The sequence below is a fragment of the Dendropsophus ebraccatus genome, chromosome 3, assembly GCF_027789765.1.
Source record: "Dendropsophus ebraccatus isolate aDenEbr1 chromosome 3, aDenEbr1.pat, whole genome shotgun sequence".
Taxonomy (NCBI): domain Eukaryota; kingdom Metazoa; phylum Chordata; class Amphibia; order Anura; family Hylidae; genus Dendropsophus; species Dendropsophus ebraccatus.
The window spans coordinates 42,491,934-42,518,656 of NC_091456.1; the positions used below are offsets into that span (position 1 = coordinate 42,491,934).

General features: G+C 45.1%; 2 protein-coding genes across 2 annotated transcripts in view; one reads left to right on the forward strand and one right to left on the reverse strand.

Annotated features, from left to right (window-relative positions):
- Nucleotides 1-1,645: 1,645 nt before the first annotated feature.
- RAB2B (RAB2B, member RAS oncogene family) lies at nt 1,646-14,778 on the reverse strand. Its single transcript, XM_069961592.1, has 8 exons — nt 14,611-14,778; nt 9,618-9,689; nt 9,127-9,194; nt 7,060-7,142; nt 4,990-5,082; nt 4,292-4,403; nt 4,129-4,197; nt 1,646-3,785 (listed from the first exon to the last, which is right to left on the reverse strand). The coding sequence occupies exons 1-8, from the start codon at nt 14,654-14,656 to the stop codon at nt 3,684-3,686; spliced, it is 645 nt and encodes a 214-aa protein (XP_069817693.1). The 5' UTR covers nt 14,657-14,778; the 3' UTR covers nt 1,646-3,683.
- Nucleotides 14,779-14,892: 114 nt separating this feature from the next.
- Nucleotides 14,893-26,723, forward strand: part of TOX4 (TOX high mobility group box family member 4) — a 37,924-nt gene continuing 26,093 nt past the window's right edge. The window contains exon 1 of the mRNA XM_069961591.1: nt 14,893-14,986. Within this exon, the coding sequence (XP_069817692.1) occupies nt 14,981-14,986 (6 nt within the window). The 5' untranslated portion in view covers nt 14,893-14,980. The remainder of the gene's footprint in view (nt 14,987-26,723) is intronic.

A 26,723-nucleotide genomic window follows, 5' to 3' on the forward strand; every position in this document is an offset into this window, starting at 1 on the left:
AGGTAAGTTCAGCCCATTCATCTACCATGTGGGGCACTACTGGGGGGAGTAGTCACTAGGTGGGGCACTAGTGGACAGAATAGTTACTATAAGGGGCACTATTGGGGTAATTAACTATATGGGGAACTATTGAGGGGGGCTGACTACTATATGGGGCACTAATACTGTGTGTGGGAAATAATGGGGCAACTACTTTATGGGTCGGTACTGTTAAGGAAGATGCCACCAGAATGGGACATTTTTACCATTTTCAGAACTATGGATGGGGAGCTGGTATATAGGTGGGTAGGAAGTGCTATAAAAGTGCAGTGTGAACCTAAGGTGAACTATAGATATGACATGTGCGAAAAGTCCTGCGGACAGCCCGTGGGCCCATGGTGCAGAGTATCTGCCACTGGCATCCTCGTGACTGTCTCATGTACCACCCATGACTCGGGATGTTTCCTGCCATAGAGGAGCCAGTGGTACATGCGGCAGTGACGTGGATGCTTCCCCCTCTTTTATGTCATTTTGGTGCAATTTTTTTTTTTCTAAATCCACTGATGCCTCTTTTGAAATGTACCTAAAAAATAGTGACAATTTGATGTAGGTGCAAAATTTGGTGCTGCGTTTTTGACGTCTGGCCAATCTGTAGAAGTTCCCTAGTGTAAAAGTAGATCAGTTGTCTGATTTATTAAATTGCTGCACTCTCTTTGAAAAACTAGGTGCATTACTTTTGGAATAAGATTGTCTGAAGTAGGATGTAACAGATATATCCAGATTACCTGCACAACACCCAGAATACTACTGGCCTCCTCATAAGGGGAGGAGAAACTTATGTCCCCCCCTCAGGCTCCTGAATCCAGGAGCAACTGCACCCCCTACAGATAAGCCGACAAAAGCAACAGAGAAAAATGTCAAGGTGAAAGGTAGGGTTGAAATTTGGGAAGAAAAGAGGTAGTGGATGAAAAATTGGAAAGTGCTAGGTATTCTTAAAATAAAGTTTAGTTTTTTTTTGTGATTAGAGAGACACTGAACTCTATACATAATCTATAGTAAATGGTCTTTGTTTGTAATCTAGAGGCAAAGAGAATCAAGAAAATGCAGAGTAAGTGGGAGAGAAGAGAGACAAGGCTTTTAAACATTCATGGTAGTCTAATGTGCTAGGTCCGGACCCATGAAAGTGCTGAAGAGGGCTTACTGTACACCACCTATCTATAAAGGAGGAAGGATGGAAGTAAAATGAAGTAGAGAAGGACCGAGGTTTAAGGCCCTATTACACTAATCGATTATCGGATGTATTCAGCCGATATCAGCCTTATGGCCGATAATCGTTTAGTGTAATAGAAGACAACAATCAGACGACATGCACGATGTCGGCCGATGGTTGTCTTTTAATGTCTTTCAACATGTTGAAAGACAAATAAGGAGCATAGCAGCGATCTGCTGCAATTGCTCCATGTAATAGGAGTGGCGGCATAAGACTGCAGCTTTCTCCCATGGGCTGCCCGAATGATCTGACGATTGCCCGGGCAGCCCCCCCGACCCCCCTCGCCCTCCTCCAGCTCATACCCACTCCTCCTCCTCACAGGTTGGTGCTCACTTGCTCTCTTCCTCGATGAGGAAGATGTCTGACACTGTACACAAAAGAAACATTTCCAAAAACTGTAACATGGGAAAAAGTTTATTAAGACATTCACTGGCAACCAGAAGCCAAATACATAAAGCTCTATATACTTTATGGCATCCTCTGGTACCTACCTACCGGCATTAAAGTGCAAAAAAAAGACAACAAATTGAAATTTCGTACATTAAAAATAACAACTAAAAAAAAAACATTTAACAAAACCCTCCAGAGACAGAAGAATATCATACAAATCAAACAGTTTTTGCAAAAAAAAAAACAAACAAAAAAACAAGTTTCAGTTTGTATATTCATATAATAAAAGGACAGACAGGTAAAGGCAACCTTTGTCTTCATGCTATTGTTATCAAGGAAATTGCTACTGCTTTATCCCAAGTGGTTTTTCCACCAAGATTTATAAATAGGATATATTTTAGAGTAGCCTCACATGTACCGGATCCGCAGCGGATTTCACGCTGCGACTTGCAGCGAAATCCGCTGCGGATCCGGGTATAGTGAAGTTCTATGGGGTCCCATACCCGCAGCAGAATTTTCATTCCACTGCAGATATGGGACCCAGCCCCTTTAACTCCCCCGCAGCCCCAGCCCGAAGCATACATTACCTGCTCAGCGCCGCGGCTGTGTGAAGCTCCAGGCTTCCCTCTCCTCATCAGCCAATCAGTGCACAGCAGCACTGATTGGCTGATGTGGAGCAAGTGGAGCCGGAAGCTTCACACACAGCTGTGGTGCCGAGCAGGTTATGTAAGCTTTGGGCTGGGGCTGCCGGCGGCGGGATGCGGGGGGTTAAAGGGGCCGGCTTACATATCCGCAGTGGAATGAAAATTGCAAATGCAAACTCGCAGCGTGAAATCCACTGCAGGTCCAGTACGTGTGAAGCTACCCGTAATGTCTGACCATCGAGTGTCTGACTAGAGAGACCACCACTGGGAGCCTAATACAGGTTACAAGTCATTTTTCTGTCTCCAGAGACATGCCATGGAATGGTTAAGTAAAGCAGCATGGTACCCAAAAGACTGATGTAGCCCTGTTTTAGTGACCAGTGAAGGTACTGACCCACCAATAACACATTAGCACGTTGATATGCCAAGCATGCAAGTGATGGAAAAACCTTTTTAAGACGAATTCAAGTAATGCGTGCTCTGATATCATATACGTGTTAGGATGCTGGCTGTTAAAGGTGTGCACGCTTCATATAATATATATATATATATATATATATATATATATATATATATATATACGCTGCACACATATTTTCTTTTCCCAATAACATATCTAATTACTATTTCAATATTTAATAAGCAATAAAAAGCTAAAGCAATTCCCACACCTGTAACAACTGATAGGACAAACGATTTAAGCAACGTGGACATAGCAAACTGATGACAGCGTTTTCAAGTTTACGTCTATGACCAAAGTCGGATATACCCATCAAAAATGGACTGTTTTTAACCTTATGTCAGACCATTTTTACCTGAAACACAACCTGCACTTTATCCTCCCTGTAAGTCCACGAAGGTATAAGAGTAATGCACATTTCTGGATACTTAGCAGACACAAGTCAAGTACCCTGTTCACACACACATTATATTCTCATCCATGAGAACGGAAGGCGTTGTTAAAGGCAATGATTTAATTTCACTAGAAAGATAACCAAGCTTCTACCAGCCTTCATGTATAAACCCCACTGAAGCCAGAGAGGTTTACATTTGGTTACAATTTCCCTTTGTGGTTCCACATTTAACATGGAAACAGTGGAATGTGAAGAGCTTTGATTTCTTCTCCTTCATTTAAGTGAACTGTAATATAATAGAATTAATAACACTACTTTTATAGAAACAAGTATCTGGAGCTGCTAGACAGCAGGAGAATGAAATAACACTAGGACCTTAAAAGAGAATACTACCTCTCACGTGTGCATTGGAATAGGCTGAGAGGGCATTTTTCTTTTCTTTTTAAATAGGAAGAGAAAGACAAAAACACTAAAATAGGAAAGAGGAGCATAGACAGGGTGAGCCAGAAATTGGACCCTTTTGTCTTCAGAATTGACCAATTCTCTTTAACAGCATCCGGAGGAGCCTCTCCCTTCGGCCTGGCTTTGCCGTGCTCCCCCTAGTGGCTCAGTTAATGATTGCTGTGGTCCAACCTTGATGCCATTTGCCTTTAGAGACAAAGAAAAAAAAAATTACTCATATCATACGGGCTCTCCTTAAGGAGAGTCACTACCCCTTTGACCCACGTCAATAGACCTCTTACTAGCCAGCCAACACCCTGCTCTGCACTGATGAGGGGCGAAAACCCCGAAACAGCTGTATGCAGATGGGAAATCTTTCCTTTTGGAGAGATTGTTTGGCTTGGCATAAAATCCCCAGTCAATGTTCTAAGGCTCCTTGTCTGAGCGAGACTTGACTTGAAGGGACATCTCTTTGCTCAAGAGGTGTAAGAGCTATATTGCATATCCTTTCTTTCCAACATATATAATAGTCCCCTCACTATTTACTCACCTCATTATTTACATCAAAGAGTCCAAGCTGAATTTTCTTGTATATTTCTTTGGCAGTACCAATAAAGGCCTGGTGGGGGGGGGGGGGGGGGTAGGGGGGAGAAAATAGAGTTAGAATAGAAGGAGGAATGGAATCTTTGTTAGCCAATGTGTCCAGTTGTTACCTCTTCCACATTGGCTGCAGTTTTGGCTGAAGTTTCCATAAATATTAGTCCATGTTCGCGAGCAAACGCTTCTCCTTCTTCCCTTGAAACATCTCTACGGCCCTCCAGGTCACTAAAGAAGAGCAAGAGTGAATAAGTGGCATGCACTGTATTAAAGGTCATAGAGTAAAGCAAGTCTTAAGGTCCCAGGAGTAGAAAGGTACCCAAGTAATGTCTATCGTGGCATGACATGGTTCCATATTACTAACACAAGTCATTGTCTGACTGTGGTCTAGGGACCCAAACTGAAAGCATTAGTATACTATCACTTTGGGTTGTTATACCCATAATCTGGACGGGAGTGGAGCTCTTATTACACACATGTGAAAGCAAAATAATGGGGACATGCAGTGGCTAAATCATTACATCTTTGTGCCAAGAAGACCCACATGGGCACTGCCACTGAAGTATTTGGCTGTAAGAGCTCTGCCTAGCGGTTTCCCAATGCTGAGTAATGCAATAATACAAGGACAACTGGCACAGGCTGTTCTCTGGAGGTTTGAAAGGTAAAACTGTCATAGAACACACTAGGACTATGTCCTCCTCAGCTTCACCTTGGTCCAATAATGCGGATGATCATAATTCTGTGGAAATTTCTGTTTAAAGCATAATTTAATGCTCTCAATATGCACAAGAAGATTAAAAAAAATGGTTTGTACCTTTTGTTTCCAATCAGTATGATGACCATATTGCTGCTAGAGTGCTGCCGAGCATCTTCCAGCCATGAGGTGAGGTGGCTAAATGTCTCCCGCCTGAATGACAAACAAAATTGGGGACAATTATAAGTCTACCATAGTCAAAATGGCTACAGGCAAAGATCTAAACCAATTCTGCTACATAAGAGGAGGAATAGTGTGACCTTCCTAATAAGAATATTTAGCAAACTGTTTGAGTGTTATTCCGTATTTTTGGGCATTGGGGTGAAGGAGATGTTAGAAGTCACTGGTGCTTTGTAGCATTACCACACCCTGCCCACACCCTGCCCACAGTACTGCTCTCTATCACCTCGTAGATTGTAAGTCCTTGCGGGCTAGGCCTTCTCTTCCTATTTACCATTCTGTCATTTACTTTTTATTTGTCATTTTATCTTGATTTTATGTTACTGTATGTTAAAGAATTCCCTTCAAAATTGAAAATCTGCTGCAGGCAGGGGGGTACAATTACATAATAAAGAATGTATACTTACCCGTTCCCCCACTGTCCTGCCTCACTGATCCCGAACCACTGCTTCGCTCCTGCAGCTCTTGCCACGTCATGACCCGGGCTCAGGAATGCCAGTTAAGCCACCCAGTAACTGAGGCGGGACACTGCTGCCGTCACTGGTTGGCTAAGCAGATACTTTTCCCGGGTTGTGAAGTACCAGGAAGCTGGAATAAACTAGAGCCCTGTGGTGGTCGGGTTGCTGGCGCAGCGGCACGGCAGGATGGGGGGGGGGGGGGGAGGGGTTAAGTATACATCCTTTATTATGTTCTCACCCCCCCCCCCCCCCCCGCCTTCAGCGGAATTTTCATCATGGCCGGACTTCTCCTTTAACATTCAGAATGTAACAAAATCCCTTAATGTTTTATACAGGTATATATCAAATGTGCAGCATCTAAACTTTTAGATGGTGTATAGAACGTCACATAGAGTAAGGAGGGTGACAGTATCACTTTAAAGGGGTGGGACCACTGCAAGTCGCAGCGCACCCGATGGCCATACACTGGACTGACATGTGTATGACCATTGGGTGCACTGGGACTTGCAGTTCTAAAAGTAGTGACATTCCTGTAGATAGAGCAGCAGGGTGAAGTAGGAACCAATAGCACAGCTTAGACTAGGGTATGGGGGCATGCCAATGCAGGGAAGGAGTGCCTGGGAGCTCAGAGGAACGCCCAATGAACGCCTCTGATCGTGACGTAGTCGTCCCTAGGTCCTGACCCAAGATGGGGCCCGGGGCTGTAAGATGGTCCTGACTGAACCCGGAAATAAGCCACTTCCAGTGGCCAGTAGAGCCAGGGAAAGTTGGGTAAGATGCTTGAATTGGCTGCCAAAGTATATTATGAAGCTAAATAACTTTTCATGTGGGGTGGGAACGGGGGGGGGGGGGGGGGGAACATTTTTCAGCCCACAACTCCTTTAAACCTAAAGGCCCTAGTATAAGAAGCGATTATCGGCCATTACGGCTAATCGCTTTGTGTAATAAAAGGCAACAATCAGCAGACATACACGACGTCGGCTAATCGCAAAACAGGTGCGGCGGCAGCAGACACTCACCATCTTCTATGAGCTCCCTGGACAATCCGACGATCGCCCGGGTAGCCGCCCCCGCAGCTCCCTGTACGAGGAACAAGGACAGGTTGGCGATCCCTTGCGCCCCTGAAGGCCCGTGTAGTAGGGACTTAAGGCCCTTTTACAGTAAGTGAAGGGAATATTCTGATGGTCCTATTATATCAACAGATCAATACATTTTTGCAGCCAAAGCCAAGAACAGACTACAAACAGAGAACAGGTCATAAAGGATAGACAGAGGATAGATCTGTCAGATATCTGTGGGTGAAATAGGGCCTTAGTGTATTCCCTTTACTTACTGTGCAATAAAAGATGTTACTTTTACTTTAAAGTGGCATGTTTTTACTCCCCTTCCCCTAGAATTCATAAAATAATGTATTGTAAGCCACCAATAAGGACAAAGCTACATTCCAGAATACTGCTCAGTGAAAACAGGAGCAGGTTTTGGTTGCACTCACCTAGTGATATCATACACAAGCAGCGCTCCTGCAGCACCTCTGTAATAAGACCGTGTTATAGAGCGGAAACTTTCCTGTCCAGCCTGTGATTAAAAACAACATAGGAAATTGGGAGGCAAGTCACATATATAGAGCTTGCATAACCTATTTCTTTAACTGATTAAAATCAGATGCTAAAAATTTTCCTTTTGTTCTAATCTGCTTTTATTTTCTTACTGTATTTTATTTTTATTTCTCTTTTTGTACATTGTTATGGGGGCTGCCATGTTACCTGAGCTGTTTTTAACAGCATATAGTGAAATATTTTACAGCAAGCCTCACAGACATAGAGGAAAATAGTCTGTATCGTTAAGATGAATGTGAAACATTACTGAGTGGGCTCTGTGACCTTTGAATAAGTCATTCCATCGGAAGCTGCTATTGTCTCCTCTATCTACTGGTGTCACATGTAGCTATAATGCTGTACAGATCACTTTACAGCAGCCTTCTCTTATCACTACAGACATAATAGAAAATTTCAGCTTAATTTTAGTCCCAGTGGTGAGAATAAAAACTACAAGATATCAGGATTATTTTATAATATAGATAGGGTAAAAAGAATTGGAAAATATGTAACCAAAAATTCTTATAATATATTTAATATTGTGAAAAAAAGTGACCAAGCGCAGAAGTCCCGCCAAAACAGTGTCACGGCTCAATGCGGCCGTCAAGAGCGCTCAGAGGATCTGGATTTCCTGCGTTTAGTCTCTTTTTTTTCTTCAACCAGCATGTGGAGTTGAGAGTCTATTTTATATGTGTTATATTCTTAAAATGTATACCGTATTTTCTGGCATATAAGGCGACTAGGCGTATAAGACAACCCCTGACTTTTAAGCAGATTGTCAGGGGTTTGCCTTATACACCGGAAAATGTTAACCCCTGCCTGACCGCAGCCCTGCTGCGGTCAGGCAGGGGTTAACTGCAGCTAAAAAAACCCCAAAAAAAACAAAACTTTACGTACACTACCTGCGCCAGAGAGCGCCGAACCTCTCTTGAGCAGCCGAGCGGAGAGGATCAGAGACGCTCGGCTGCCGGGAGAGCTTCGGGAGAATGAGAGAGGCGCCGGAAGTTCCTGCAGCCTCTCTCATTCTTCCGAAGCTCTTCCGGCAGCCCGGGAGAGGTTTGGCTATCTCCGTCTCCGGCACAGGTAGTGTACGCCACACTGTCTGTGCCGGGAGCGGTACGGAAGGCGTGAGGAGGCCGGCAATGGGCCCTAGGTGAGTTAAAGGTTTGTTTATTTTATAGTGGTCGCCCCATACGGTGGGGATGGGGCCATTTTTGAGCTCCCCAACTGTATGGGGTGGCCATAACCGGCGTTTAAGACCCCCAACTTAACCCCAATTTTTTGAGGGTTAAAAAGTTGTCTTATATGCCGGAAAATACGGTACTTGCTTTGTGTAACGCTCTGCAAACAGCTTCGGGGAAAGGGCCCTCTCGCTCTGTTACTATGTTCTATGGCTTGGCTATGGGAATTCTGTCATTTTATGCTCTCTGCTTTAATTCAAGGTCTAAGAATCTTTGCCAATAGATAAGGGCAAGGTCGACTAGAGACCAGGATACCAGGAAATGTAGACCCTCTGGAATCTTAGGTCTCCTCCTTCATCCTCCATTTTGAAGCTTTCTTGTTAAGATATAAACTAAGGGTTGTTCCCATAATAAACAGAATCAGCTTGAACACTGGTGTGGTCTCATGTGTTTGGTTGATAATCGTGGCAGGTTGAAGCTGCAGGTATATCTGAGAGACACAGCACAAGACTAAACAGCTGCCTTCAGGAGACTGGACCTGAATATCAAGTAAGTATAGCTTTGTTTTAAAGCATGATAGCGAAAAAAATATATATATAAATGTAAATTGAAAACTTGCTTTATTTCATATTAAATTTAGAAAGTTATAACGACAGAGATAGAAATCAATGCATAAAAACCAATACAAAATCTGGGTGGCTGATCACTAACGTCAGAATAATAATAATAATAATAATAATAATAATAATAATAATAATAATAATAATAATAATTCCTTCTTACCGTGTCCCATATCTGCAGTTTGATGGGTTTTCCATCAATATTGATCATTCGGGCCCCAAATTCAACTCCTGGGAAGAGAAAAGAGCCAATATGCTAGCATCAGGTTGCTGCAACTGAAAATCTATGGTAGCAAAGCGATGACGATTGATAATCTATTATGAGTGCTGCTTCTTGTCAATAACACTTATCAAATACTGTATATGTGAATGAACTATGCCTTGGGATTATAGGAATCCAACAGGTCAGACTTTTATAAACTTAAAACTTTCTGGCATAATGACCTGCACAAAACAGGTCCTAAAATACACAGGTATATAGGACCACTACAGAGATATTAGACATACTGGCAACAGGAACTATAGTAATATCAATGCCCCAGATTTATCAAGTGTACTTATGAACATTATTTTGCCATAATTATAACATGTACATTATACAGTATACACTATTTTAGTGAATAGAAAGCCAGCAATGACAATATTATACTCTACCTATTGTCAAATCATGAACAGGCTGGAACCTCTTATCTGTAAACTGCAGCAAGAGACAGGATTTCCCCACCCCTGTAAAAAAAAAAACATTAAAACATCATCAGATATGAGGCCAATGCTGGTAGCTACTTTCAGCGCAAAGTCCTTAAAGGGTTTATCTGGGTATCAGGGTTCTTGTTTTTTAAATAAATTCTTCTCCAGTTCCTCCCATGTGGGGCTTCCAGGTTCAGGGATGTGATGGTCACAGTCCCACTTAGCCAATTAGTGGTCGCAGAAGGTCTTGTGCCGGAATCTGGAAAGGCCACAGGGTGGGTGAGGATGGAGTTAGGATGTTTTATTCACCACATCCCAGGGCCGGGTTCACACTATGTATGACAGCGGCCGTTCTGTGACTGTCAGTGAAGTTCATCCCGGCCGATACTGCAGATGAACTTCATTTCATTTGAATTGGAATGTGCGTTCTAATTCACCATAGCCAACAATGTAAAGTGAGGCCAAAGCCGCACCTTACATTGCCTGCACTGTCAGTTTTGTGCGGCCGTTATTCAATGAATAACGGCCGCACAAAACTGACATGTCAGTTTTCTGTGTGGCCGCAAGGAATCCAGGCCAGAGTGTATACAGGGTGTATACACTTCGGCCGGGATTCCATTGAAATCAGTACCTTTTCATTTAATAGTGGCCGGTGTTGCAATCTGCAACAAAGGCAGTTATTAAATGAAAAAATATGTTGTGTGAACTTAGCCCTAAGCTAAATAATGAAAAAAAAAAGTGTATCAAATATTTATTTTCTTCATTATATGTAACCTTGTCAGCACTTTGGTACTGCATTTCCAAGTAACAGGGTCACTTTTACCTAACAAATCAGGTGTAGTGAGCAGTATGCTTGTGCCTTATTGGCTTTTTGAGGGGTTAAAACCAGATGCATATGTTTAACCATATACGGAAGTGTACAGATGCCTATTCATCTCATCAGTTCCTCTTTGACTATTTTCGCTCTACTGACGGTCACAGACGAGGTTTTGTTAGGCTTCCTGAGAGTCCTATACTCCGTGAGGAATCAATGTAACCGGAGGTAAGACTACTTCCTGTACTACACCCCAACCATGAAATAATCACATTTCAAAGGGTATAATAAATGAGGAGTTAGATCATGAAAACTACAAAGTCATCAGACTAACGATTATATCAGAGCAGACATGTGACTTCTGCTGAAACAAGAATCACCGTGGCCTTCCTTGTATTCACAGATAACAAAACGGGTACAGGAACGTGTTATTCCTTAGTGAAATGTAGAGTTAGTGATAAATAAAGACTATATATTCGCTGCAGACACCAATGCACTGATCTCAATATTAAAACATATGCCTAACACTTTCAAATAGCTCTGAGCAGAAAAGGCATAGACTTCACAAGACCTCTGAAGGTGCCCGGTAGTATCTGGCATCAAGACAAAAGATCCTGTACGTTTCCTTTACTGCAAAGGGGGCAAGTAAGAAATTTCTGGGGTGGGGGTGGGGAGGGGGAGAATAGTAGGTAAGTAAAAGACTGTGTGGGATCCGACCTGTCCCCCCCTGCGATCTCCAGATCGCCCCCCAGCTCCTTTGTTTTTAATACTGCCACGGGTTCTGCACATGACCCGCGGTTATGTACTCGTCTCTCTCCAGTAGTAGTGATGAGCGAATACTATTCGATCAAATAGCTATTTGGATGCGTTCAAATATGCCTCCCACCCCCCCTGGCACTTTTTTCCAGAAAAACATGCAGGGGGAAGGGACAGGCACTAGAAATAGGTAGGACTTTTAAAAAAAAACTCTAACTGTGATTGGCTGGCTAAACTACGTCACCTCCTGAATATAAGAATAAGTGATTTCAGATTCGTGTCACTTGCTGTTTGGAGCTAGAGAGGGACAGACTGTCCACCAGGGGCATCACGGTGGATCAGTGCTGGGGTCCTGGGATCAAATCCCACATCTGCAAAGAGTTTGTATGTTCTCTCCGTGTTTGCGTGGGTTTCCTCTGGGTACTCCGGTTTCCTCCCACACCCAAAACATACAGATAGGTGAATTTAGATTGTGAGCCCTATTGGGGACAGGGAGCAATAATTGACAAAACTATGTGAAGTGCTGCAGAATCTGGAGCTAGAGAGGGACAGACTGTATACCAGGGAGAGAAAGCTTTTAGGTGAAGTTAGGTAGGAAGTGACCCCCAAAAGCCCTTATTAGGGCTAAAAGTATAAAAAAAAAAACAGATTTAGAAGCTGTTGTGAGACAGGCAGTGTGCAAAGTCCTGAACACCGATAATAAAATACACTGGGGGGGTGAGGTGTCTACTCCAGGAGTCGCTTACTCCTTGTTCAGTAACACCATGCATAAATTAGACAGGCAGTGTGTTCAGACAGTATCAGTACTGATAGTGTATACAGCTGTATACTGTGATAGCAGGAAAATAGCGGTTATCTTGCTACTACTGATTTGCGCAGTCTGCGTCCTGTAAAGGCATTGAAGAGCCCTTTAATTTTATTATTTTAAAAACTAATTATATAACCGGTATACGACTGTATACTGTTATTGCGGGATAATACCTCTTATAGTTAATTTTCATTATTACGTATTTTACACTGCACCTGACACGTGCGCGTACTGCTACACCAAAACGTACGCTTCTACTTTACATTCATAATTTGTTCGTGAATCTTCAGAGTACACTTGGTAAAATTAGGATGTTCCCTGGTGTCCCAGATGCATACTAGAGGTGTTGGCATCATTTCCTGAGATGTCATTGTGTACTTTGTGACCTCCTAGTGGTCGAATATTGATTTCCAGGTCCCAAGTATTTTTCTCCAATAGATTATAACAGGATTCGATATTCGAACGAATATACGAATATCAGAGGCTATTCAAATCGAATTTCCAGTTATCGAATATTTCACTATTCGCTCATATCTACTCCATAGAGAATGAATAGAGCCAAGGGTCACATGCCATACCCACATCTGTATTCAAAATAAAGGAGCCAGGGGCCGATCTGGAGATCGCAGGGGGGGGGGGGGGGGGGGGGGAACAATCCGACACTGTCTACATGCATATGGTTTCCTTACTTTACACAGTATTTTTAAAAGACAAAAATACTAGATACCATTTTGGTAAGTTTTGATCCCAGAACAGAAAGGCAATGGTGATAACCACTAAGTGCTATCCACTATTTAACTACTGTATTTAAAGAAAGAAAAACACACCTATATTTAGATCTAAACCAAAGATCCCAGAATTACAAGGGACCAGCACTAACCACTGGGACACCTATTTCCCTTCCTGTGGGTGGAGTGGATGGAGCTAGATGCAGAGAGGGGGTGGAGCTACAGACTTGCAGAGCTGTGATGCTGTCATGCACTGCTGACCCCTGTGACCTGGAAGTTCTTTATGTAAATAGACACATACAAATCCAAAAAGCAGCAACAGAGGATGTGGCCCAGTGACACAGAGGCAAAAAAAAAAAAAAAGGTGGAAGGAAATAACTAAGAGAAATTATACTCTATGGAGCAGGGGTAGGGAACCTTGGCACTCCAAAAATAAAGACCTTTTTTTCCCCCGGAGATGCAGGATCACACAGCATTGCTAGTGGTATGTATACAGTGCACCTGTGATAGGCATGTGGAAACTGGCAGCACAGATATATGCATCCAGGCTGTTACGCATTGATACTGCGTTTCTCCACTTAAAGGAATATTCCCAGTTGCCGAGGGGGGTTGGGGGATTAGCAAGCACTGGGCGCAGCAGTGCTATCTTCCAATGACCTCCATTTCCCAGATAACACTCACCACTAAGTGGCGTCTTAGAGGGGTGGTCAGGAACATAGACAATGAGCTGTGAACTATAGGGAGAGAGAAAGGGGCCAGAAAGCAAAAGCGACCAATTTTGCTAATGCATTGCAAAATTGCTTACTTTCGCATTCTCCATCACCTAAGTTTAGGTGATTAGAATACCCCTTTATCCTCTTACTTGCTGGGCTGGGAGCAGAGAAAAAAAAAGAAATGATACTCGCCTACCCAGATCCCCCGCAACCATCTCTCAATCACTGCCCCTTCCTGGTAACTGTGATGTTTCAATCCCACAGAAGTTGCCCACAATGCAAATTACTGACTGAGGCGGGACATTGTTGTGGCCAGTGATTAAAGTGAATGTACGGCTCCATTAGCAGCAATGTAGCCCTATCATAGAGGGGTGGGTTGGCCCGCCTCCAGTGCTTCAGCCTGAGTCTGGTGGTACATTCCCTTTAAAGGGGTTATCCAGGGTTACATAAACATGGACACTTTTCCCCCTACTGTTGTCTCCAGTTCAGGTGCAGTTTGCAATCAAGCTTTATTTACTTCAATGGAACTGAGTTTCAAAACCCCACCCAATCTGGAGACAACAGTAGGGGGAAAGTGGCCATGTTTTTGTAGCGCTGGATAAACCCTTTAAGCAAATGGGGCAGCTCCAGTGAGGTCCATTCATCACAGGAAGGTGTGGTGGCTGGGACCACTGGATCAGGGTAGGTGAGTATCACTTCTTTTTTTTTTTTTTTACCCCACCCATATATAAACAATTTTTTCAAATCCATGGAAAACTCATTTACCATAGACTCACCACATGACCAGTGTCCCTGTCCCTGGGCGTACTTTCCTTGGCACCACATATATACCGTATGGAGTAACATTTACGCTAAACAAATCCGAAAAGATTGCACAAATCAGAATTTTTGGGGATATTCCCAGCAAATCTGCCTGTTTACTATTGTTTCGCTCATCTCTGATAACAGACAATGATAAATCACAGGTTTCTATGGAAACAGAAGAAAACATGAGGCTGCCCCTATAGCATCCCATATAGTGCAGGTGCTCAGGGATGTGTCTGTATTACCGCTCACTGCATCGTCAGCTGCCACATCTGCACAACTTACAACTAGCAGAAAGCAGGCATAAAAACGCGAGCAGAACGCAGACAAAACGCACCTGTGTCCCCGATGATGATGTATTTGAACAGGTAAGCGTATGACATGACTGCAGCCCAGCACAGATGATCATGGAAGGGAGGGGGGGCACGGGGGGAGGAGCCGCTCTAGCCGCAGGAGGACTCCTCTATGCTGCAGGTGGGAGCGTTCTGTCCCATCTCAGTCTCTATTGCTCCAGGTGTCATCCTATTGGTCAGCTGAGCAGTTCCCATGCAGGAACGCCCCCTTTCTTCTGACGCTTTACCACACTTTTCGCGTTCCTATCATCGCACGATGACGTCATTTGCGTCACCGGAAGCGGATGCGCCGCCATCTTGGTGGAGGCGGGGAAGTGTAGTTATAAAAAAGAAGGGGATCCCTCGGCCCTGACGATGGAGGTGAGGCGTCCTGTTATTATACGTTACGGTGGCCTGTATGTAGCGCTGGAGAGGGGGGGCTGAGTCAAGTGGGTGGCCACAGGGCACCGGCCTCATGTGACGGACACTTGTCACGGCTCTCAGTGCAGGCAGATGGCGGCGTGTGCTCCTGCGGAGGCTGCTGATGGTTCCCTGTGCACACTAGGCGGAGGGGTTAGGACACCGCCAGCTCTGTTACAGCCTGTGGTGTACATGGCCGCCCACTAGCTGTAGTGAAGCATGGGGCTGGAGCTGCTCTTATGTCTGTCCCCTCTAACTGGGAGTCTTGTAAGGACTGCAGTGCACCTGTGATAGGGGGAGGTAGGGGATCACCTGGCAGTGCACCTGTGATAGGGGGAGGTAGGGGATCACCTGGCAGTGCACCTGTGATAGGGGGAGGTAGGGGATCACCTGGCAGTGCACCTGTGATAGGGGGAGGTAGGGGATCACCGGGCAGTGCACCTGTGATAGGGGGAGGTAGGGGATCACCTGGCAGTGCACCTGTGATAGGGGGAGGTAGGGGATCACCTGGCAGTGCACCTGTGATAGGGGGAGGTAGGGGATCACCTGGCAGTGCACCTGTGATAGGGGGAGGTAGGGGGATCACCTGGCAGTGCACCTGTGATAGGGGGAGGTAGGGGATCACCTGGCAGTGCACCTGTGATAGGGGGAGGTAGGGGATCACCTGGCAGTGCACCTGTGATAGGGGGAGGTAGGGGGATCACCTGGCAGTGCACCTGTGTTAGGGGGAGGTAGGGGATCACCTGGCAGTGCACCTGTGATAGGGGGAGGTAGGGGATCACCTGGCAGTGCACCTGTGATAGGGGGAGGTAGGGGATCACCTGGCAGTGCACCTGTGATAGGGGGAGGTAGGGGATCACCTGGCAGTGCCGTGCATAGGGGGAGAGCTGCATATAGTACACTCACATCTTGCCATGTCAGTCCTATGAGGACTAGAAGTGAGCAGCACTAACCCAGGGTATGGATTCACTACAAGGGTCCCATTCATTTGAATAAGACCTGTAGAAATCCATGCTCCTATCATACAGATGACAAAACTGCCATGTCTGAACATTGCCCTATTTCACTGGGCTCTAACAGCCCACAATATTGCCGTGTATTGGCCCAACCACCGGCTGATGATTGAGCAGATTCTCATTTATTGGCCTATCACAGCTATAACCGCAGTCATTTATTGGCCGATCACAGCTATAACCGCAGTCATTTATTGGCCGATCACAGCTATAACCGCAGTCATTTATTGGCCGATCACAGCTATAACCGCAGTCATTTATTGGCCGCATGTTTCCCTCTGTAATGGAGGATGTGCAGACAGAAAATGACAGGATTATCGTGCAATGTAATGGGTTTCTTGAGTTGGTCTGCCCGTGTAATACTGCCCTTAGACTAGACATGCACATCTTTCTAAACCATTTAAAAAATATTGAAACTGATACATGTTATAGCCAAATGTAAACTGTATGTCTATTTTACTCAATACTAAGCAGCAGGTTATGCTTATTATACTCTTCTATATGTTTCCAGTACATACTGTGTGTCCATCAAACACTGTGTGCACCAGGCCTCAGCACATAGAGTGGTTATTTGTTTTTCTTTTCCTATCTCCATGGTGCCATGCCTCCTTATTGTAGCTATATAAGAAGACTGGCTAATAGATGTGCTGTCTGTATGGCTTATGTTCATACTGCTGTTGTAGGTGTTTGTTCCATCTTGATGGCTGGAATTGTATGGTGTACTACTGTATGTCAGCTAGGCTGCTGTCACACATGGCCGTTTATTGAGAAATGCCACTGCAGTTTTTGGTAAAAGTCTGCAGAAGATTCAGGAGCAATAGGGAATATGAAGGAACGACTTATACTTTTTCCTGCTAATTCCATCTCTGGCTTTGAAAAACTGCAGCACTTAAAAACAAAACAAAAAAAAACACTGACACTAGATTAACTTACCCCCTGGTCTTCTTGTAATCAGCGGCTAAGGCTAGGTTCACACTGCGTTTTCAGCATCCGTTTAACGCATCCGTTTTTTGCAAAAAACGCATGAAAAACGGATTGCAAAAAACGGATTCATTTGTGTGCATCAGTTTTTCCATTGACTTACATTATAAAAAAAAAACGGATCCATTTTTTTTGGCGGACCAAAACGGACCAAAAAACGTTGCTGACCCTATTTTTCTGGACGTTAAAAAAAACGGATCCGTTAAACGGATGCTGAAAACGCAGTGTGAACCTAGCCTGAGCAGGGACACTGCTTTAGCCACTCATTGGCTAAAATGACTCTTGTGGTTTATCTCAGCCAATCAGCGGCTGCAGCTGCTGATTCAGTGTCTTCAGCTTTGAGCCTGGTACATTTGTAGCTCAGTGTGCCAGGCTCTGGTGAAGAAAGAAGTTGTTGGGGTGAGTATCAATATGGCCCCCCTTCTCCCTCCTAACACTGCACCCATCCTAGTAAGGTGGGGGAGATAATTAACCCCCTTCCTAGCTGGGATAGGTACATTGTGAAATCAGTGTGGCTCCTAGGAGGTTAAAGTGACTGTACCACCAGGCCCAGGCAGAAGCACTGGAGGCAGGCCGACCCACCCTTAGTGGGAGGAAACCCCAGCCCCTCTATGATAGGATTCCATTGATTCTAATGGACTCACATCATGGAGGGGCTGGGTGTTTTTTCCCACTGGGGGTGGGTCAGCTTGCCTCCAGTGCTTCAGCCTGGGCCTGGTGGTACAGTCACTTGAAGTGTTGATGCTGTGCATCCTCACTTAACCCCTTCAGCGGCAGACTAAGCAGCAGAGTATTGCGTCAAATTTCGGTGGCCTACATCAATGACTAGTGTTTTGTTTTTTTAAATAAAATGGTCAAAGAGCGGTCTAGGGGTGGCATTTTTTTTGAATAAAATACTTTTTTGTATTGTGTTTTTTACTTTATTACAGACTTAGTAGTTGAAGCTGTCTGATAGACTGCATCCATTACTATGTCAGGGCCTAGTGTTAGCCGGTATAGTATTACTAACACTACTACCCCCCACCAATATTACCCCAGTACCAAAAAAAGGCAAAGGTTGTCATCTTCCCCCATTTTGATAACCAGCCAGGTATAAAAACTAAACAGCAGCAGTCTAGTACCAGGATGTGAGTTTTATTCCCCCTCCCAAGCCTAATACCAGCCTGCTACTGCTCAGTCCAGGAGCGCCAATTGTGAGATTACTGGCACCCGGCTCTTCACAGTACCCCTGGTGTAGTTGGTGCTGGGGTAATATGGGGGGGGGGGGGGGTAGTGTTAACCATTTATACCAGCTAACACTAGGCCCTAGTCATTTATTAAAAAAAATATATTATATATATATACCGCCCCCCAACCCCTCATTGTCCATTTTATTTAAAAGAACCAATGTTGTTGATGTGGTCCACCGAATCCGACGAAATGCTCTGGATACCAATATCTGAAAAACAAAGGGGGAAAAAAAAAAGCCAGGAGCAGAACACCCATCATTGTAACAGGTGTTCTGCACCTTACAGTATGCAGCATCTTGGCAGATGCTGCTTACAATCTGCCACACGAGGGGTTAAAGGGGTAGTGCGGCGCTAAAAAATTATTCACAGAATAACACACATTACAAAGTTATACAACTTTGTAATGTATGTTATGTCTGTGAATGGCCCCCTTCCCGTGTCCCATCACCCCCACCCGTGTACCCGGAAGTGTGGTGCGCTATACTCACCTGTCACGTGCGGACATCTTCATTCGGTGACGTCTTCTTCAGGCAGCCGGCGAACAGCTCCGTCTGTTCCGAATGCCGGCCGCCCTCTGCAGCGTCATCCAATGCTCAGCCGCGATTGGCTGAGCACAGTTGGGACGCGGCGGAGGGGGGACGGGCGGCAGGGATTCGTCCGTCCGAAGATGACGTTTGGCACAAAATGGCGGACAGCCCTTGACATAGATCAGGTAATGTATAATGCACCAACACTTCCGGGTACATGGGTGGGGGTGGTGGGACACGGGGAAGGGGGCGATTCACAGACATAACATACATTACAAAGTTATATAACTTTGTAATGTGTGTTATTCTGTAAATAATTTTTGAGCGCCGCACTACCCCTTTAAGTAACGATGCATGGCATCTGCACTTAACCCTTTGTATGCCAGATTGAACAATGTGCCCCCCCCCTCCTTTTGTGAGGATGTATATCATCCTCACTTAATCCCATGGGGGCCACATTGATATCACAATGTACCCAACCCAGCAAGGAAGGGGGTTAAGTGCCCCCCTTCTTTGCTGGGGGGCCATATTGATACTCACCCCGACATCATCTTTCTTCACCAGAGCCTGCCACTGAGCTACAAGTGAGCCAGGCTCTGGCTATTCAAAGCTGGAGACACTGAATGAGTGGCTGCACCCAGAACATCGCTGCAGGTTAATCCTACCTTCCTGCTCGCCCATAATAGAGCATAGTCTGGTTCACAGGGGGTGGATCGCCACCAGGTAACGCTTTAGGGTTAAGTGGGCAGAGGCTTTACATACAGTGGTATGAAAAATTCATTGGTAGTATGTAAAGCCATAGAAAATGACAGTATTGCAGTGGATTTTGCAGCATGAAATCTGCTGCAATACTGTGTGTGAAACTGGCCTTAAAGGGTTACTCCTGAGAAACAAAAATTGCTGTCATATCAACTAGTGTCAGAAATATACACAGTGAAACCTTTGATTACAAGTAACTAAAGCCCCTATAAGGGTCCATTTACACTGAAAGATTATCTGACAGATTATCTGCCAAAGATTTGAAGCCAAAGCCAGGAATGGATTTGGAAAGAGGAGAAATCGTAGGCTTTTTATGACCTGATCTGTTTATAGTATGTTTCTGGCTTTGGCTTCAAATCTTTGTGTAAATGGACCCTTATGCTGCGTTTACACGTAACGATAATTGGCCCGATCGTACGATTAACGATGTCGGAGTAACGTTTTTTTTCATAACGAGCAGCGTTTAGACGGTACGATATATCGTACGGAAAATTCGTTGTGCGATCGTTTTGCGAACGCTTAAGCCTATCTCACACATTGGTTAAATCGGCGAACGACTGTTCACACGGAACGATTTGCGAATTTTTTGCGAACGACGAACGACTATTTGATAACATGTTGAAAGATCAAAATGTGCGATGTATTCGTCGTATGATCGTTCGCTGCGTTTACACGTACGATTATCCTTCGAATTCGATCGTTATCACGCAAATTTGTACGATAATAGTTTTGTGTAAACGCACCATTACACAGGGTGATATTGAGCAAACGAGCTAGTACTTATCAGCTGATGTATGTCCTGCAGGTTGTGGCGTAGTCTTTCTAGTCTGAAAAGTATACACTACTTCCTGCAGGACATACAGCACCTGATACTTACTGGAAGACTTGTTTTTTTTTTATTTACATACCTGTTGATTTGCAAAGTTTTTTTCTTCTGGAGTACCCCTTTAAATTAGGATGCTGATTTACTGTTGATAAGGCCTAGGGCAAAAATAAATAATCTTGAAGGAACATCAGAATTCTGCAGTTTCCAAGCTGCACAGAAGGGTGCTTTAAAGTGAATCTGATATCAGGTACATCAGTTTTGCGCCAGCATGGGGATGCCGGTGGCGCAATCCTTTTTTTTTAAACACATTTCCTGCGCTCAGCACTGGTGTTTTCCCGCTGCCCCCAGTGTGACGAAACCCCCTTGCCTCTGTGAGGCGGCATTGGGGTGGGACGCCGCTTAGGAGAACACTGGTGCTGAGCACGGGAACCGGGCTGTGTCACCTGCTTCCCGGCATCGATTAAGGTAAAAAAAAAACAAAAAAAAAAACATACATTTAAAACTACAGGAAAAAGGAAACTCTGGACCCAGTCTATCAGCACTACAGCATAAACAGACATTATTACATTATTCTATATGTAACAATAAAGCATGATAACATCTTTGGCCATATGTACATATTGGGGTACACACTTACAGTCAGATTGCACATAGATTCCAATGCGGATTCTGAGCATCTTTGATTTCAGTGGAAATCGGTGACAATTTGGCATTTTTTAAGTGGAAATTTCCAGCACAGATTTGAATTCAATAACTTTAGGGATTGTTTTCTGTGAGTAAAAATGAGGGAAAAGACCATGGCACTCTGGTAGAATTGTGATCCTCCCAGACTGAAACGTCTCCCTATATACATATTGGGGGAGATTTATCAATCTTGTATAAAATAGAATTGGCTCAGTTGCCCCTAGCAACCAATCAGATTCTAATTTTCTAAGGAATGAAAAGTGGAATCTGATTGGTTGCTAGGGGCAACTGAGCCAATTCTACTTTACACCCCTTTGATAAATCTCCCCCATTGTCTCTATTTACTGGTTGGAATTCGGGTTCGAGTCGATCTGAACCCGAACGTTCGCCATTTGATTAGCGGTGGCTGCTGAACTTGGATAAAGCTCTAAGGTTGTCTGGAAAACATGGATACAGCCACTGACTATATCCATGTTTTCCACATAGCCTTAGGGCTTTATCCAACTTCAGCAGCCACCGCTAATCAAATGCCGAAAGTTCGGGTTCGGATCGACTCGAGCATGCTCCAGGTTCGCTCATCTCTATTCACCTTAATCCCATTTCTACTAGTGTGCTGTGTTTTTTTTCCCCTCATGCTGATGTAGGGTTGAGGAAGCCTTTTCCACAGGGCACCTACCTCCTATTCTGTGTGCGGTTACAAGTCTCCTATACATCTTCTGTAGGTAAGGCTGCCACCTGCTGGCTGCACTAATTATTGTCCTGCAGAAGCGGGTGACATTTTTCTGTCTTGGTGGATTTCAAAGGGCTTTCAGAACCCTGGACAGGGGATGGTATAGTGTAAGATACCTGGACATTTGGAGGGGGCTACTAAATTGTATCAAAAGGAAAACCTAAAATCCATTGTCTCTACTTTGTCTGGTAGAACCTACTTGATTATCTAGTTATACCAGTCTTGTGCTATACAGAGGTACCTCGGTTCTCGAACTTAATTGGTTCCAGAAGGCAGTTTGAGAACCAAGCAGTGTCTTCCCATAGGAAATAATGTAAATGTGTTTAATTGGTTCCAGCACCCACCAATAATTACTTACAATATCCATATATTACATTAAAAAGTGCCTAGTTTAATCCCTACAGTATATTACTGAACTGCACTATACTGTACAGGGCATTATACAAAAGAAACATTCAACAAAACCAGCAATTATAGGACAGCAGTCATTTACTCCTCACTCATCCTTTACTGTATAGAGTCCCCCCCATCCCAGCACTGTAACATATGGGAGATGGTGGTGCACTGACTGTACTACTACTGTACTGTATATGCACTCTAGCAATCTTATACAGTACTGTACTGTATGTGAAGCCTCACCAGTGCTAAACTCACCACGTACAACCCACCATCCATGGTGGCAAAAACGTTCAGATACCGAGTACTTCAAGACTGGGGGTCCGAAAAGTATTTGAGAACCAAAGCAAACTTTCCTTGAAAATACAGTTTGAGTTCCAAGCAGTTTGAGAACCAATGTACCACTGTAATTGGATTTATACTGAAGGCCATATTTGTCAAGCCCATTTCCTCCATCTGCTTCTCCAACATCAATTTATTCCTGTGTCCTGTCATTCTGTATGGGTTTATATACTCGCAGTGGATCTTTCATTCCGCTGCATGTAGGTAAAGCCCCGTCCACCTTAACCCACCACTGCCCAGTTAGTACATTACCAGTCCACACTCCAGCCTGCTTCTGTGGCCCCCTGGTTTCCCGGCTGGGCCAGTGCACGGGAAGAGAATGGCGCTGAGCATGGGAACCAGGCTACACCTAGTAACAAGCACTCTCGCTGCGACTTACCTCCCCTGAAACAAAGAGTCTGGTATGATTTTCCATGACTGCCAACCCCTATATCCACCAACATCATCTGTCTTCACCTTAAATTGGTGGTCGAATCCACTGTGAAGGGCAGGTTGGGCAGTCTAAGCTCTTCGGTGTATTGGGACCATTAACTCTTAATATTTGTTAGATAAGGACACCTGCTGTTTGTAAGGGCCCGTTCACTCTTGAATAATTCTAGCAGAATTTGAAGCAGAGCCTCCGTTAAAGTTCTGCCTGTCCTATTCATTGTCTAGGATGCCTTGACATATAAGGGCCCCGTTTACACTGAGTAAAAGCGGTAGAATTTAAAGTGAAGACTGCGCGTCGGATTCCACTTGAAATTCAGCCTGTCAAATTGATTCAATGTGATGCTTTGCTCCCTGCTCAAAGAATTGAATTGTCAATTCTATGGCCAGAGTGAGGAGGCCTGCAAGGCATGGCATTCATCGATGTGAGGCGCTGAATTTTAAGCGGCGTCTGTGGAACAGGCTGCACTTGAAATTCTGCCACTTTTACTCAGTGTGAACGGGTCTGGATACCTCTTGCTTTGCGACCATGATAAGATACTTAGAAAAATTCCTGCAGGTAGGCAAGCCATGGTACGAATTCCTGAAAGTGCCATAGGCTGCTTTGTTAGTGTATTAAAGTGTAGTCTATGGCACCTCTGTAAATGTTGTACCATGTAAGAAGAGGGCTGCCTACCTACAAGATTTTTTCTTGCCATAGTCGCAAAGCAAGAGGTTTAGTTTTAGGGTGCCTTCACACCTACCGGATCCACAGCAGATCTCACTTCTGCGGATTCGAAGCGAGAACCGCTGCGGATCCGGTACCATTCACCCCTATGATAGCACATATTCGCAGCAGGATTAACATCCCGCTGTGAATATGTGCTTTAACCCCTCGCTGTCCGCAGCCCCGCCGCCGCATCCCGCCATCCCCCGCCGCATCCAGCAGCCCGTATGCCCGGCCATATCCTGCAGCCCGCCGGCAAGAGCATAAAGTACCTGCTTGGCAGGTACTTTATGCTCTCGGCGGCGGGCTGCAGGATGCAGCCAGGGATAGGGGATGCGGCCGGAGATGGGGGATGCGGCCGAGGATGGGCTAATGCGGCGGCGGGGCTGCGGACAGCGAGGGGTTAAAGCACATTCACAGCGGGATGTTAGCGAATATGTGCTATCATAGGTGTGAATGGTACCGGATCCGCAGCGGTTCTCGCTTCGAATCCGCAGAAGTGACATCCGCTGTGGATCCGGTAGGTGTAAAGACACCCTTAAGGGGTATTCCGCTTAAACTAAGCTTTTTATTATGTTGCTGGCCTAAGGGCCAGTTGACACTGAGGAGTGAGGGTATGTGCACACTGAGGAAAAGGCGAGGAATTCAGCTTGAAATTCCTCCCGTAAAAAATGTACAGAGCAAAGTCCCAGTGTGTTCAATGGGTTTTCTGCTCTGTTGTTCACACTGCAGAATTTCCAAGCAGAATTTTCTGCTGTAGATCTGCTAGAGGAATCCTATAGAAGTCAATGGGGGGCTTAAATTCTGCTTGAATTCTGCCTGAAAACTTTCAGCTACAATTCCTCGAGAATTGCTCAGTGTGCACATAGCCTCAGTGAGGAAAGTGTTCCAGGCGGAAAATGTTCTTGTGGAATCCGCTGGGAAAGCGTTCCGGCCAGAATCACCTCTGACGGAATTCCACGCAAATTAATTTTTCATTCAATCAAATTCATTCTTTTTTTCCAATTCCGTGCTGAAAAATTTCACAGCAGAAACTCACTGCTCAATTAATTTCAATGGGATTCTGCCAGCGTAATCCACCAGAAAAATTGACGTGTGTCTCAATTCTTCTGGCGGAAAGCGGATCTGCTGCGGAACTCAATGGAATTTGGCTCTGCGCTAAATTTTCAGGTGGAATTTCCAGTAAAGAATCAGCGCTGAAATTCAGCGCTGATTCCTCAGTGTGAACTGGTCATTAGGGAAAACATTATCCATCTATTCCTACCTCTCCTCGCTCTGCAGGTCTTACCTTTGTGTCCTGGCTGAACCTTCCCACCTCCACTTCCAAGACTGACTCATGTTGACAGTGACAGCCCGCTGTAAATGGCTGCAATAAAAAGGGATTTAAAGCAGAACTAGACAGCTAAAAAAGTGTTTCCGCAGCTGGTTGTCATTTCAGGTTAGGTGGAAAGTAGCAGCAGTAATACACAGACAAAAATGCAACCGTATTGGGCTGGGTTCACACGGATCTGTCTTTAAACGGTTACTTTTAATATACAAAAAACATGGTCAACCACATTCTTGTGTACACCTAAAAAAAAAAGAAATCAGCTAAAAAAGTTTTATAAACACACACGCACATATATATATATATATATATATATATATATATATATATATATATATATATATACACACACACACACACACACACACACACACACACAATGGAAGTGAATGGAAAATCAGATGCACACAATTGCTTCTGTTTTTCCCAATAAAATGGATATGTTAAACAGACTGCAACAATGCAGCGTGAAGCCAGCCCTACAATTAAAGCGGATGTACCATTAGGTGCTTTAAAGAGGTAGTGCGGCATTTAACATTCACTAAATAACACGCATTACAAAGTTATACAACTTTGTAATGTGTGTTATTTAAAGTGACTGTACCACCAGGCCCAGGCTGAAGCATTGGAGGCGGCCGACCCACCCTTAGTGGGAGGAAACCCCAGCCCCTCTATGATAGATTTCTATTGATTCTAATGCAGTCACGTCATGGAGGGGCTTGGGTTTCTTCCCACTGGGGGTGGGTCGGCCCGCCTCCAGTGCTTCAGCCTGGGCCTGGTGGTACAGTCACTTTAAGTGAATGGCCCCCTCCCCCCATGTTCCCCCCACCCCGGAAGTGGTGCATTATACTCACGCAATCTCTGTCGCCCCTGGCCGCCATCTTGGGTCGAACACGTCATCTTCAGGAGGCCGCCGCCCCCCCCTCCAGCGCACAATTGCACATAACAGTGCTCAGCCAATCGCGGTTGCGCAGCTGATCACGCGTCAGTGTGTTATTTAGTGAATAAATGTTAAATGCCGCACTACCCCTTTAAAGGGAACCTGTCACCCCCGTGCCGGGGTGACAGGTTCCCGACCCCCCTGCTACAGCCCCCTATACTCACCTGATCCCGCTTCTGGATCCGGTCGGGTCACGGAGATCTCAGCCGCTGCAGCCAGGCGCGCACGCTGAGAGATGAGTCCAACGCTCATAGAGAATGACAGGAGAGTCCAGCGCTCTGTCATTCTCTATGAGCGTTGGACTCATCTCTCAGCGCGCGCGCCGGGCTGCAGCGGCTGAGATCTCTGTGACCCGACCGGATCCAGAAGCGGGACCCGGTGGGACCAGGTGAGTATAGGGGGCGGTAGCGGGGGGTCGGGAGCCTGTCACCCCGGCACGGGGGGTGACAGGTTCCCTTTAAGTGTTACATAATGAATAGAACGGCGTTGTGGTCCTTTCTTTGAACGGCAGCCTGGTTTCCACTTTATTACCGAGCACCAGTCTGTGCTGAAGCACTGGATGTGGGCCGGCCCGCCCCCAGTGGGAAACCCCCTCCTTTCTATGACTCAGCTCTATTAGAATCAATGGCGGCATGTTATAGAGGCGCGGGGGGTTCCACCCACTGAGGGCGGGCCAGCATCCAGTGCTTCAGCCTAGGCCGGTCCTCGGTAAGGGTAGATTCACACTGAGGAATTCTTGCGGATAAATTCCACGGAATTCCATTGGCTGTACGCGTGCACCTTTCCGCTGGCTCCAGACACCATTCTATGGG